Below are 11,736 nucleotides of genomic sequence, written 5' to 3'. Positions count from 1 at the left end.
CACCTTTACTGAAGTAAAACTTCTTATTCTTCCACACAAGCACTTGTGATTAATTATGGGTAATTGATTGTGCATGTATGTACAGTCTGTAGAGTATTTAGGTGTTTTATTAGCTAGTCCCTTTTCCTTATTTTGTCCTCTATTTGATTTAAATTTGCATTTGTTGTGTACTTTATGTTACACGTGTTATTTTGTAAAGCACCTTGTAATTGCTGATTTTTGTAAGTGCTATATGAATACATTATCATCATTAGTAGTAGTAGTAGTAGTATTACTGGACAGAAAATTTTGATCAGTGTAGGTCTCAGTCTCTGGTTCCAACTAAAATGTGAATATTTTCTGGTTTCATCTTCTGTGCTGATAAACTGAATATCACTTGGTTTCATAGTGAACATTTTTTATGAAAATACTCATCAGTTGCAGCTCGGATTTTTATTATTAAAGAGTGAGAGATGGAGTGAGAATGTGACACAGAGGGAGGTTTAAAGAGCTCTTTATTGGACACAACTGAAGGACAAACAGTTACAAAGAATACAATCCACCGCTGAGTAGAACCTCATTGATACAGAGGCACAGCCGATATTATTAGCAGATTGTATCTCATCTCAGATAAGCTACCACTGAGGACAGGTGAGGTCACGTCCTCTGTATTTTCTGCCTGGAATTCGAGGGCGTTAGCAACCTGGGGGCAGTTTATATACTCAATTTAAAACAAATAGTGAGGATTATAGAGGTTCAGTCCAGGATATTTAGACTTACTACACTCACATTTTACTACTATTAGCCCAACAAAGGGTTAATATGAGAGAGACAGCTCGTTTCTGACCTTGGGAACAGTCGTTTGAAAAATGGGGCGGGGCCAGACTTTCAGGGCCACGTGGTATCTTTGTGTTGTCAGTGATCACAAGTCTTGGTAGTTGCCAGTTGGTGGGTGGATGGTTGGGGCGGGTGGTTAGTTCAACATCTGCCAGGTTAGCACAAGCTAACACAGCAGCAGCAGCAGCTGCCATCCGACACTTAGCAATCCCAAAAAAGAAAACCTCACGACACCGAAAAAAGGCTTAACTCTGTCTTCAAGCATGTTAATAACTAGGCTAGTAGGTAACGTTAGCCTTGTGATGCTGACAGTTAATCGTGTAACTGTAGTGTGTGCGTGGACTCTCACTTTATCCGGTGCGGAAATCACATTCCTGCAGCAGTAGTCCCCTAGACAAGGCAGACTGACCACGGTCTCATGAGAAACAGAGAACAAGAGCAAGGCAAGTCAACAGAATAATGTTACTGGGGGCTGGTACCAGAAATCATAGGTGAAAAAAAAATGACTGTAGCCCTGTAGCCTATTTAATATAAAGCAGAATTTTTATCTTTCCTTCACTGCAGTTTAAATCTGTTTAATCTTTCTTACTTCAAAATATGATGAGACACAAAACCAATGAGGGTGGAATTTTTTTTTGTCATGACACGTTGTTTCCTGAAGCTACCTAACCATGTCCTGAGATTTCTTTAACCTCAGATTACTTTACACGATTCTTAAAACACCACTGCACAAACTACCCTAAATCTGTTGCTAATGTTTAGCCACATGTAGCAAAATGAATTAGTTAATCTACCACAAAAGATTTATCATTTGACATGACTGAATCTGTCTAAGTTTGACTCCACTGAACCATGAACAGAGCCAGCCATAACCTAGTCTAGAAAAGAAGTTTTTTCAATGAAAAAGAGACAATAACAAAATAAAAAATAAATTTCCTAAATGAAAACTGAAAACATTTTATGCAATTTTTGCCAACAAAGTGACAAAACATTTAGCTCAAAGACAAGCAAAATGGACAGTTTAAGTAGGCTAAGTAATTTACTGTCCTCAACGAAACAAGTACTACCGGGGTTCTGTGCTTTAAAGAAATCATTCAGAGGGTAGGTAATACACAAAAGTGTGGTCTATTTAAACATCCTGGCCTCACTCCCAGAGCACCAAAATCCCTGATGTCACTGTAATGATGCTGGGAAAACTGCCCAAGTGGCGTATTTTGGCACCATTTAGCATCTGTGTGAGATACACTGGGCTTTCCACCAACTCCAATGTCAACCCATCCACGTCATTATTTCATTATTAGATGCTCATATAACACATCACATATCACGTAACATTTGGCACGGGCAGGAGGGCAGATGGATGGGTCCAAAAACACCAGACTTTGACCCAGGAGGCTTGTGTTGGTGACCGACAAACAATGTTGGTTACAGGGTTTGTGCTACTCAAAGCCGGGTGTTTATCGGACACACATGGATTTTTTTTTTTTTTTAAACCATAATCATGTAGTGGTTTTGCTTAAACCTGTTTTTCATTTTAGTAACACCTGGGGCTTCTGACTAAACACTGAAATATGACAAGTAGGGATGACAGATAAAGATAAAGATAGTGTTGCTGCTAAAAGGTCCCATTTAAGTCTTTACATGTATGTACATTAGGTATCCTTAAACTAATATTTACCTTATACAATTCAGTTCAGTGCCATGTGGACATGTTACAATGAGGGGGGGCCCACAAACCAAATTGTACTTAGGGCCCCTAAAAGTCCAGGACCAGCCCTGCCCATGAAATATGCAGATAGTGCAATTAACTCGCAACCACTTGTTCTTTGAGCAACAGAGATGTGGTGACATCAGTGTACAGCTCGGTCTCACTCTGAAGTCGTCAAAATCTGGTGCTTGGGCAGGGACTCATGGCGTCAGAAACCAACAAAAAAGGCGTCCTTTAATGTCAGCATGATACATGGCCATTTGCCATTATAGTTTAATGGCGCCTGGCGACATCAGGGGGAAACGTGGCGGGACATGGATGAAAGTTAAGGCGGCAAAAGTCTGACTGGGATGGAGTGGTGGATGGGTCCAACAAACACTGACTTTCACCTTCACAGAGCGGTGTTCGCGTCCCATAAGAAGTCCCATAAGATTCTAAAGCCAAACCCTGTTCTTTTTTTGTTGCCCAAACCCAACCATGTTGGTGCGCCAAAGTACCAAGAGTATTTTGAATGCATGTAACAGGCAGAACATGACACGGTGTCCCAGAACGTCAACAACCAATGCACCCAGGGTACCTTGCACGTTGTATGTGGACGTGGAAATTCCATGATTAAACGTCAATATGTGACGAGGTCGGAGTGAGAATGTGTTGCGGTGCAATGTAAGGAGGGAGGGAGGGAGGGTGTGTCATCTAGTGGCAAATGTAATCAATAGCACCTTTAATGAAGATCATGTGATGTGACTGAAAGCCATAAGACTAAATGAACTGAATGGCATGGTTTGTCCACTAGAGGGCTCTGACAAGATTATTTGCATATTGTGAAATGTCCCAGTCACTTTATCTTTGCCACAGTTCATTATCATCAAATCAAAGGTTTGATTAAAAGGGAGAGTTTGAGTCATGATAAAAAGAAAAAAACTGGCCAATTTATCGACAGATCTCAGTATTGGTATAAGCTTTAAAAATCAGTCACATGAAAAAAAAAAAAAAAAAACAGGAGTCCTTTTACCATGTCAGAGAGAGAGAGAGAGAGAGAGAGAGAGAGAGAGAGAGAGAGAGAGAGAGAGGGGGGGGGGAGGGAGGGAGGGAGAGAGATAACTCTGCCCTGCATTGGCAGTATAAAACCAGGAGTCAGACTTCAGCAGCTCTGAACTTGTGAGGAGACACTGAACGGATTAAAAACCAGCTAATAGAGACAACAAAGTATTTTCATTTTTCCCTTTGACACTGGATGATGTGGGAAATGATTTTTATATCACAGAAACACATCTGTGGATGATAGAGAGGCCGCTCTGTGTGCCATTTTAATTTTTATTTCTTGGATATTATTTAAGTTGATGAAAGAGTATAAAATGCTGCAGGTGAAGTGAATAAAATGAAGAGGAGGAGGCAGAAATGTGTCTTTGTGGCAGCACTTGTCGTCTGATTGTTGGATAACTGCTGCTGCTGCTGCGCTTCTGCTGGACATGGAGCCGCTTTTATTCTGGCTTTACAAAAGACGAGAAACGCGCGCGATGGATGAATATTTGAGTAATTTCGGGGTGATCTCCAGGCTTTCCTTTGAGCTCAATGACAGGGGGATCTGACGAGGGAAAGGTGGAGGGATGGAGAATGCCAGTGAGCTCAAACCAACGCCTGTCATCTACGGAGAGCTGTTGAACATCTCCACCAACTACACCCATGCCAATTTCACGTCGAAAGAAGAGGAGAAGGACACTAGTGTGGCTTTCCAAGCGGGTCTAGCCGTGACCTTAGCCCTCATAACTTTGGCCACCACGCTCTCAAACGCGTTCGTCATCGCCACAATTTACCAATCCCGCAAATTACACACGCCGGCAAACTTTCTGATCGCATCCCTGGCAGTCACGGACCTGCTGGTGTCCATTTTGGTGATGCCCATCAGCGCGCTGTACACGGTCAGCCAAACCTGGACACTCGGGCAGGTGGTGTGTGACATCTGGCTGTCCTCGGATATAACGTGTTGCACTGCGTCCATACTGCACCTGTGCGTAATTGCGCTGGACCGCTACTGGGCCATCACGGACGCGGTGGAGTACTCCAAGAAGCGCACGATGGGGCGCGCAGCCGGGATGATCGCCACCGCCTGGGTGATCGCCATCTCCATCTCCCTGCCGCCTTTCTTCTGGCGCCAGGTGAAAGCAGAGGAGGTGACGAGCTGCAACGTGAACACCGACCACATTTTCTACACCATCTACTCCACCTTCGGCGCTTTCTACATCCCCACGCTGCTGCTCATCGCCCTGTACGGGAGGATTTATGTGGAAGCCCGAAAGCGCATCCTGAAGCAGTCCCACAACAAGCCGGGGAAGAGACTCACCTCGGCGCACCTGATCACCAACTCCCCCGGCTCGGTGGCGTCCACAACCTCCCTCAACTACGGGACTAACGACACCTCTTCCTGTGACACTACCTCGTCCGCGAACGTGAACCAAGTCAAAGTCACTGTGTCCGACGCGCTGCTGGAGAAGAAGCGGATCTCCGCCGCCAGAGAGAGGAAGGCGACCAAAACTTTGGGAATAATCCTGGGAGCCTACATCATATGCTGGCTCCCGTTTTTCATTTACACTCTTCTAGTGCCTGTCTGCGAGTCCTGCTTCCACCCGGAGTTATTTGACATTTTCACCTGGCTGGGTTACCTCAACTCTTTAATCAACCCCATTATTTACACCATGTCCAACGAGGACTTCAAGCAGGCTTTCCACAAACTAATACGGTTTAGATGCTGCAGGGCATAAACGACGATTACTAGCCATAATTACCACCCCTCCCACTCCCCTGCAAATTCCATCTCTAATCACCTGTATAATGCCAGAATCAAATCAACCCCACCATCACCCACTAATATTTCACTCCCCAGGTTTTCCCTGAGGACAGCATAACATCCAGATTGTTTATGATAATGTGGCTGCAGAATGAGCTTATACCTGATAGATGGTGCAGAGGACTGTGAAAATGCATTGACCTGCCATCCAGTCTGCATTGTATTATCTGATGGCGCTGCGTAAAGAATGGCTGCCGTTTCTCAACCATTGGAATTTCTAAAAGAAAATAGCCAGCTGCTGTTGGCTCAAAGGAGAAATGTCAGTGGGTGTTATGATATAGAAGCTCTGTGACTGGCTTGCAGATGATAGTGTTGTTATAATGACTTGGAGAAAGCCCATAGCCCCAGATGCAGGGGCCCCGCCTGTACGTGCTGCACTGGACTGTAGCCTACAGACTCACTTTGCCATATGAGTTTGACAGTCAACGTCAGTTGGCTTGTAAGCACAAAACAGCTTAGGACTAAGCTACCATGAGCCCCAAGGGCAAAAAATAAGATTTGTGTTTCATTTTCCTGACTCAATAAGGGGAAATACTGGTGCCTACAACAAGTTTAGTTTAGTTCTTCAGACGTGCCTGGCCCAGATGGAAAGAAAAGCATGATTTCAGTTTGAGGAAAAAGACACAAGTTTGGTTTATTCTTGTGGCCAGTGTATGTTGTTTGCTTTTCTTTTCTCGCTGTGACTGGTGTTCACTTTAAACAAGGCTTCAAAATGAGTGTAAATGTATGAATCTGTATGCATCAGTGTGATTTTTACATTAATTTGCTAAACAATCTGGGTTTTGCCAAGTTGAATGGGTATCATACTGTAAAATAGTGCAAAAAGACGGACTCTGAGGGAATGAAGAGCCAGTATTGTGAAACCGATTCTATCTACCAGACCTCTTGTTAAAGATGCATTCTTAATTGTTGATATTAGCTTTGATGTTCCATTTCATATCAGGCTAAACAAATCCAACTCCAAATCTAGTCGAACAGGGTTGATGATGCAGGGTTCAGTCATCTCCTGGAATTTGGCATTTGTGTCTTCCACACCTAGAAAAAGTGTGGAAGAAGGTTTTTTTAAAACGCTGGAAAATGTCATGGTATTCTGATCAAAATCACACTTTTTCCTCCCACCAGACCGTCACATGCTAAATGTCGAGCTTTAGCTGCTGCTGATCCCTTAAAGGAAAATCTCTGGGGGAAAAAAAAAAATCAAAATTTAAAAAAAAAAAAAAAAATCAGTTTGCTTGCAGGTTTTCAGAGAAAAAGCAAAAACTGTTACAACAACAAAGTACTGGTGATGGAAATCAGGCTGTACATGTCCAGGGCTGTAGCTATCCCTGAGGACACTGAAGCCACTTCTTGAAATTTTGGGGTTTTGACAACCTGAGAAGTTTAAATTACACACGGTGAGTTTTTAAAGGCCAATTCTGCAATTTCTTAGCAACAAAATTCTTACATTTTAGCATTTCTGTTGCTGAAAACTAAATTAAACTGGAGGTGGTTTCAGTAGTAGGGGGTGGGTATGGGGGTTGTGATAGGGAATTGCCCTCCAAGCTACAGCCCTGTTCTGTACATGTGGTGCAATAATTTAGGAAATCTCAGAATGTGATCTTAAATACGTGTAGGAACCCTGTCCTATAATTTGAAGGAAAAATGATGCTAAATAGGTTAATTTGCCTTGTTGCTTCGAGTTAGATGCAACAATTGATATCACTCTCATGTGCTAAAAAAGTACTCCACTGATTCATCATTGCACTTATGTAACACTGTCGACTGACTGATGATGGACGATGGACAGTTTTTTTAAAGGACCAAAATTAGTGCAGCAGAGATATTGTCTTTTTTTATTACATTGTCTTCTTCCTTGTCAAAACCTGGTGCCTGCATTACCCACAATGCAAACTGACCACTGACAGTTCTGTCAGAGATTCTGGTGTGTTATGCGAGTAACGGCTAATCTATCCTGGAGCATCTAGCCTGCAGCTCAGATGAGCAGCGGGCTACAGAGGCCTGGCTGAATCTATTCTTTCTGTTTCCACACCTCCAGTTTTTTTACTTGTAGTCTTCAGATCTCACAGATGCTGACTAAAGTGATACCACTTTAGGACATTACACAGCACCCTCTGGAGACACTGAAGGCTTTACACTACTTGTAAAACATATTCAGTCATTCTCCCCAGTATCTTGAAACACATGCTGATGTTCCTCTTTAAGTATGGAGCTAGAGCTAAAGATGGTTATCCCAGCTTAGCATAAAGACTGGAAACAAGGGCGAACACCTAGTCTGGCTTTCTCTGAAGTTAAAAAAAAATGCTCCCACCAACACTTTTAAAGCTCAGTAACACATATCACAATTATGACCAGCCAAAAAGTGTTGTTTTTACATCTCAGTTTTAACCCATTGACCAGTAACTAACCAGTTAATTTTTAAGAAAAAAAAAGAGGTGAAATACAAGAGACCTGTCCTTTTAATCTTGTGCTTCATTATCTGTATTTCAGAGTGCTATCTATATAGAGGTGGCCAAATTTTAATGTTTTGTGATGTACCTGTCTTGCCTTTTACTTTCTCTTGGCTTTGCAGCCGGCTAGCCATGTTGAACATGTGGAAATCTTTGCATGAAGCCTCTGGTCTCCACTGGTTTCGAGGCCCCTCAGCACTGCGAATGGGAGCTAAGGTTAACTAGCTAACAACATCACTCATTTGGCAATACAGGTGGTAATGCTGTCCCCATGGTGGAACACGCTGCTGTGGAAACATTGTGCCTGCCCTCCGGTCTTCGCCCAGGTCGCCTTGGTGAGTAAGCAGTTTCATTTTGAGCTGCAAAACTCTTTTAGCATCGTTAACTATGTTAGCACCACTAGCCACGCTGACACTGCTAACGGTAGTAACAGAGCTAACACTGATAGTTAACAATACTAAAGGGCGTTTGTGGCTTAAAATTGAGGCGCTTACTCACTAAGGCGAGCTGGGGGGAAGACCAGAGGGTGGGCACAACATTTCCACTGCGATGCTGTTGGGTCAGGATGACGTTACTAGCTGTATTTACTGAATGAGCGGTGCCGTTAGCTCCTACCAGTACAAGGTGGTGTGCAATGCAGTAAACTGAAGAGTAGTACAATTAGCCTGACATATGTAACCGGTCGAAAGTATTCTAGGCATTCAAGCAATTAATGTTTAACTGTGTACATTCCTAGTGTCAGTTACTGAGCTTTAGAGGTGCTGCTAGCTGTATTTTAAACTTCAGGCAGAGCGAAGCTAGCTGTTTCCCCCTGCTACCTGTCTTTATGCTAAGCTAAGCTAACCACCTGGTGGTGGTATTACAACAGCTCTACAAGTGCCATTTATTAACAGTAAAAAGTGGCAACAGGTTATGATTTGTATACTTATTTCATAAATTATTTGGCATAACATAAATAGCTTTGCAACTGAATGGGGACTGGACTGTTGCCAAGCAACACATGAACCACTCCTGCACACTAGCTTGCTACTTTGTGAAAATTAGGTCTACACATTGCCACAGACAATAGTTTCCATTTATTTTGCGACCAGTGAAATAAGAGTCTGTTGACAGCCGCTTTGGTGGCATACGTGTGATGCTGGTGAGTTAACAGCTTAATCAGTGTGTTGCGTCGTCTTCTGATGTCATATGAGTAGGAGGGAAGTATTAATGCTTTTTTCCATCCCTTCGTCCTTTTTGTAATGACCATTCATTATTTAACTCTCTTATTTGTGGAAATATATTTGTTTGTTACGACGACCCTTTTGGGCTAATTGATGGTTGAAGTAATTAACGTCTCAGAACACCTGTGAAGCAGAGTGATATAAGCATGGTAAAAAGTCCCAGTGCTGTTATACTGTATACCAGCACTTATTGAATGCCTCCTGTCCAATCAAATTGCTTGGTTGGAGCTAACTGTTGTATAATTCATTTTAAACATAACGCCATGAGAGTGGTATAAATCGGTTCATCTAATTCTTAGCAAGAAAGCAAAAAAGCTTATTTACCAATATATATATTTAAAAAAATTAAATTAAACATGCATTTGTTATCAAAATTAAAGAGGAAAAAGTAACTGACCCTGAAGAACTCAAAAAGCTTGCGACTAAACAGCTGCAGGGAGTTTGTTACACCAGTAGAAGCCAAAAGAGTGCGTAAAAAATAAAATAAAAATAAAAAACAGAAAGTCCTGCTCTATGACTGTAATTTCCCCTCACAACATCGAAGATGGCTGCCAGAGAACCATGACCACACTGGCTCCCCATCTTGTCATATAGGCCTAATTCAGTGACCTCTCAGCAGCCATGTTAGATGTTTGAGCCAAATTGCAGTGTGGACGTACTGTAGCCATCCTGCTCTACTGCAGCTCTGTGATGAATAGCCTCTTTGTGTACAGTATTGATCAGCTCAGTGTGAAACTCATCTGGTGGCTCTGTCAATCCAATGGAAGTTGCATTTCATCCAGGTTAGCTTCTGCTGTACAACGCTTCTGCACACATTGGCGATGCACTGTAACTGCTCTGCTCTGGAGAATGAAATCCAACCCACTTGGAGCACAAAAAAGCACTGCTGCTGTTGTGAAAACTGAAAAAAATATCAATAAAAAGGTCTATGGCATCATGAGGTTGATGGTAGTTTGCCCACACTGTCATTTTTCTGATCAAGCGTCTGTTTTAATGTAATCCTGAGGCTTGAGTGCTTTAAAAAATGTATGACGAGGAAAGCGTTGACATTTCTTTTATCATTGTCAGAATCTGCTGTGGTATTTAGTCTGCTTGGTGATGATAAAACATTTCACAGACGTGAGCTGATTGATATGCTGCGTGACGGCATTAACAGTTTGTAACTTAATTAAACAGTGGGGGGGTGGGGGGGGGGGGGGGGGTCTAACTATGAGGAAAATGTCAGTCATGAATACCAAATGAAATACACACCTGCTTCCTTTTTAGCATCTTTCGGCCGCATATCTGAATCTTTGTGTCCTTCTTCATGAAGGAGATTATATATTGTGCACAGCTCAGCATATATACAGTATAAGTGTGTTACAATGTGTAGGTTTAGTGCAGTTTTTGCATTTGGGACCTTATGTGCACTCACTGCCCTAAAAGTGAACAGTAATGTCCCATTTACCACTACATGCTTATTCCAAGCACTGCATTCTGCAGTAAGTATACCTAAAAAAAAGTCAGCATGCAGACTAAAAAACTCTTTTTTTCCGGAGTGTGCCGTTGCCCCACAATGATCTGTACAAAGAAAATGGAGAGGCTGGAAAAGAAACTGAATAAATTGCGGGTATTGGGCAGCTTCAGAAAGATCGTAAAAACTGAAAAATAAGTGTTAAATCCTTTGTTTTCTCTTTGCAAATTTGAATTGACAGTGACATTCTAATATTAACATTTTGTATAATTTCCTGTTAGTAACAATCTGTAAAGTATGTAGATTTATGTATGCAGATATACTATTATAGTTAGCATTTAGTGGCTGGATCAGAGATGCGGCATTAGTCCAGCTCTGTGGGATCCAGTATGTCAGGGTGTTATATTTACCCAGTGATGGACTGGTGACCAATCCATTGTGTTTCCTGCTGTAGCTCCCATGACCTGTAAGAGGTTCAGAAAATGGACAAGATAGTTATATTTTCAGGCATGTTTGTTTGTCAGGAATCAACCCTGTCATTCAGAAATTATCTTAATATCTTGCTAAACAGGTTTGCTAAAATCATTTTGTAGGAAATGTAAAGAAGCTGTATGGCAGTGATTGTGGTACATGCTGGGTGTATGAAGTGCAGGACTTTGACATTGGAGACCGAGGTTCACATCCTGACTGTGGTCAGGTTAAGGCTATGAAAGTAAAGGTTAGGGAAAGATAGTTGTTTAAATGCTTAAAGGTACCCTGTGGAGTTTTCTTGCAAAGTAAAGCCAGTTTCCCACTGCACATGCCCACTAACACCTACTAACACTTTGGTCTTTAGTGAGAAAGGTTACAATTGGCAATCATTCCCGGGACAAATGCCACTGTAGTAGTCACGGATATATATTGGCTTCAGCTCGGATTGCTAATGATGGAGACATGGTGATCATGGTCATTTTTGGCCGTTTTCAGGCGTGGTTTGAAAAAACCTGCGAATACGCACTACTTTTGGTGAAAAATGGGTAAAAGTTTCTCATCATAACGTAATGTGTGAATCTTTAAAGTTGAGCAAATATGTGAAGGGCATTTCCTAACACACTGCAAAGCTGGTTAAAAAAACAATCAAACCTGCATTGCTTAATGCCAGGTTCAGACCACGCTATATCAGCACGATTACAGCCCAATGTGGCATTGTACGGTGTTGGCTTGGATCATGATTATCAATAAATGTCCATCGTTTCATCTCGTGT

At 42.2% G+C, this 11,736-nt stretch overlaps 1 protein-coding gene across 1 annotated transcript; it reads left to right on the top strand.

Moving 5' to 3' along the window:
- The first annotated feature begins 3,682 nt into the window (after window positions 1–3,682).
- On the top strand, window positions 3,683–9,981 carry LOC117270364 (5-hydroxytryptamine receptor 1B-like). Its single transcript, XM_078174052.1, has one exon. It carries the CDS (start codon window positions 4,132–4,134, stop codon window positions 5,281–5,283), a length of 1,152 nt encoding a protein of 383 aa, XP_078030178.1. The 5' UTR covers window positions 3,683–4,131; the 3' UTR covers window positions 5,284–9,981.
- Window positions 9,982–11,736: the final 1,755 nt, after the last annotated feature.

The sequence above is a fragment of the Epinephelus lanceolatus genome, chromosome 13, assembly GCF_041903045.1.
Source record: "Epinephelus lanceolatus isolate andai-2023 chromosome 13, ASM4190304v1, whole genome shotgun sequence".
NCBI lineage: Eukaryota > Metazoa > Chordata > Actinopteri > Perciformes > Serranidae > Epinephelus > Epinephelus lanceolatus.
This window is presented reverse-complemented; position numbering and strand designations above follow the sequence as displayed.

What these genes read in the sequence shown, in the direction of transcription:
- LOC117270364 (XM_078174052.1), top strand. Translation starts at nt 4,132, where the DNA reads ATGGAGAATGCCAGTGAGCTCAAACCAACGCCTGTCATCTACGGAGAG.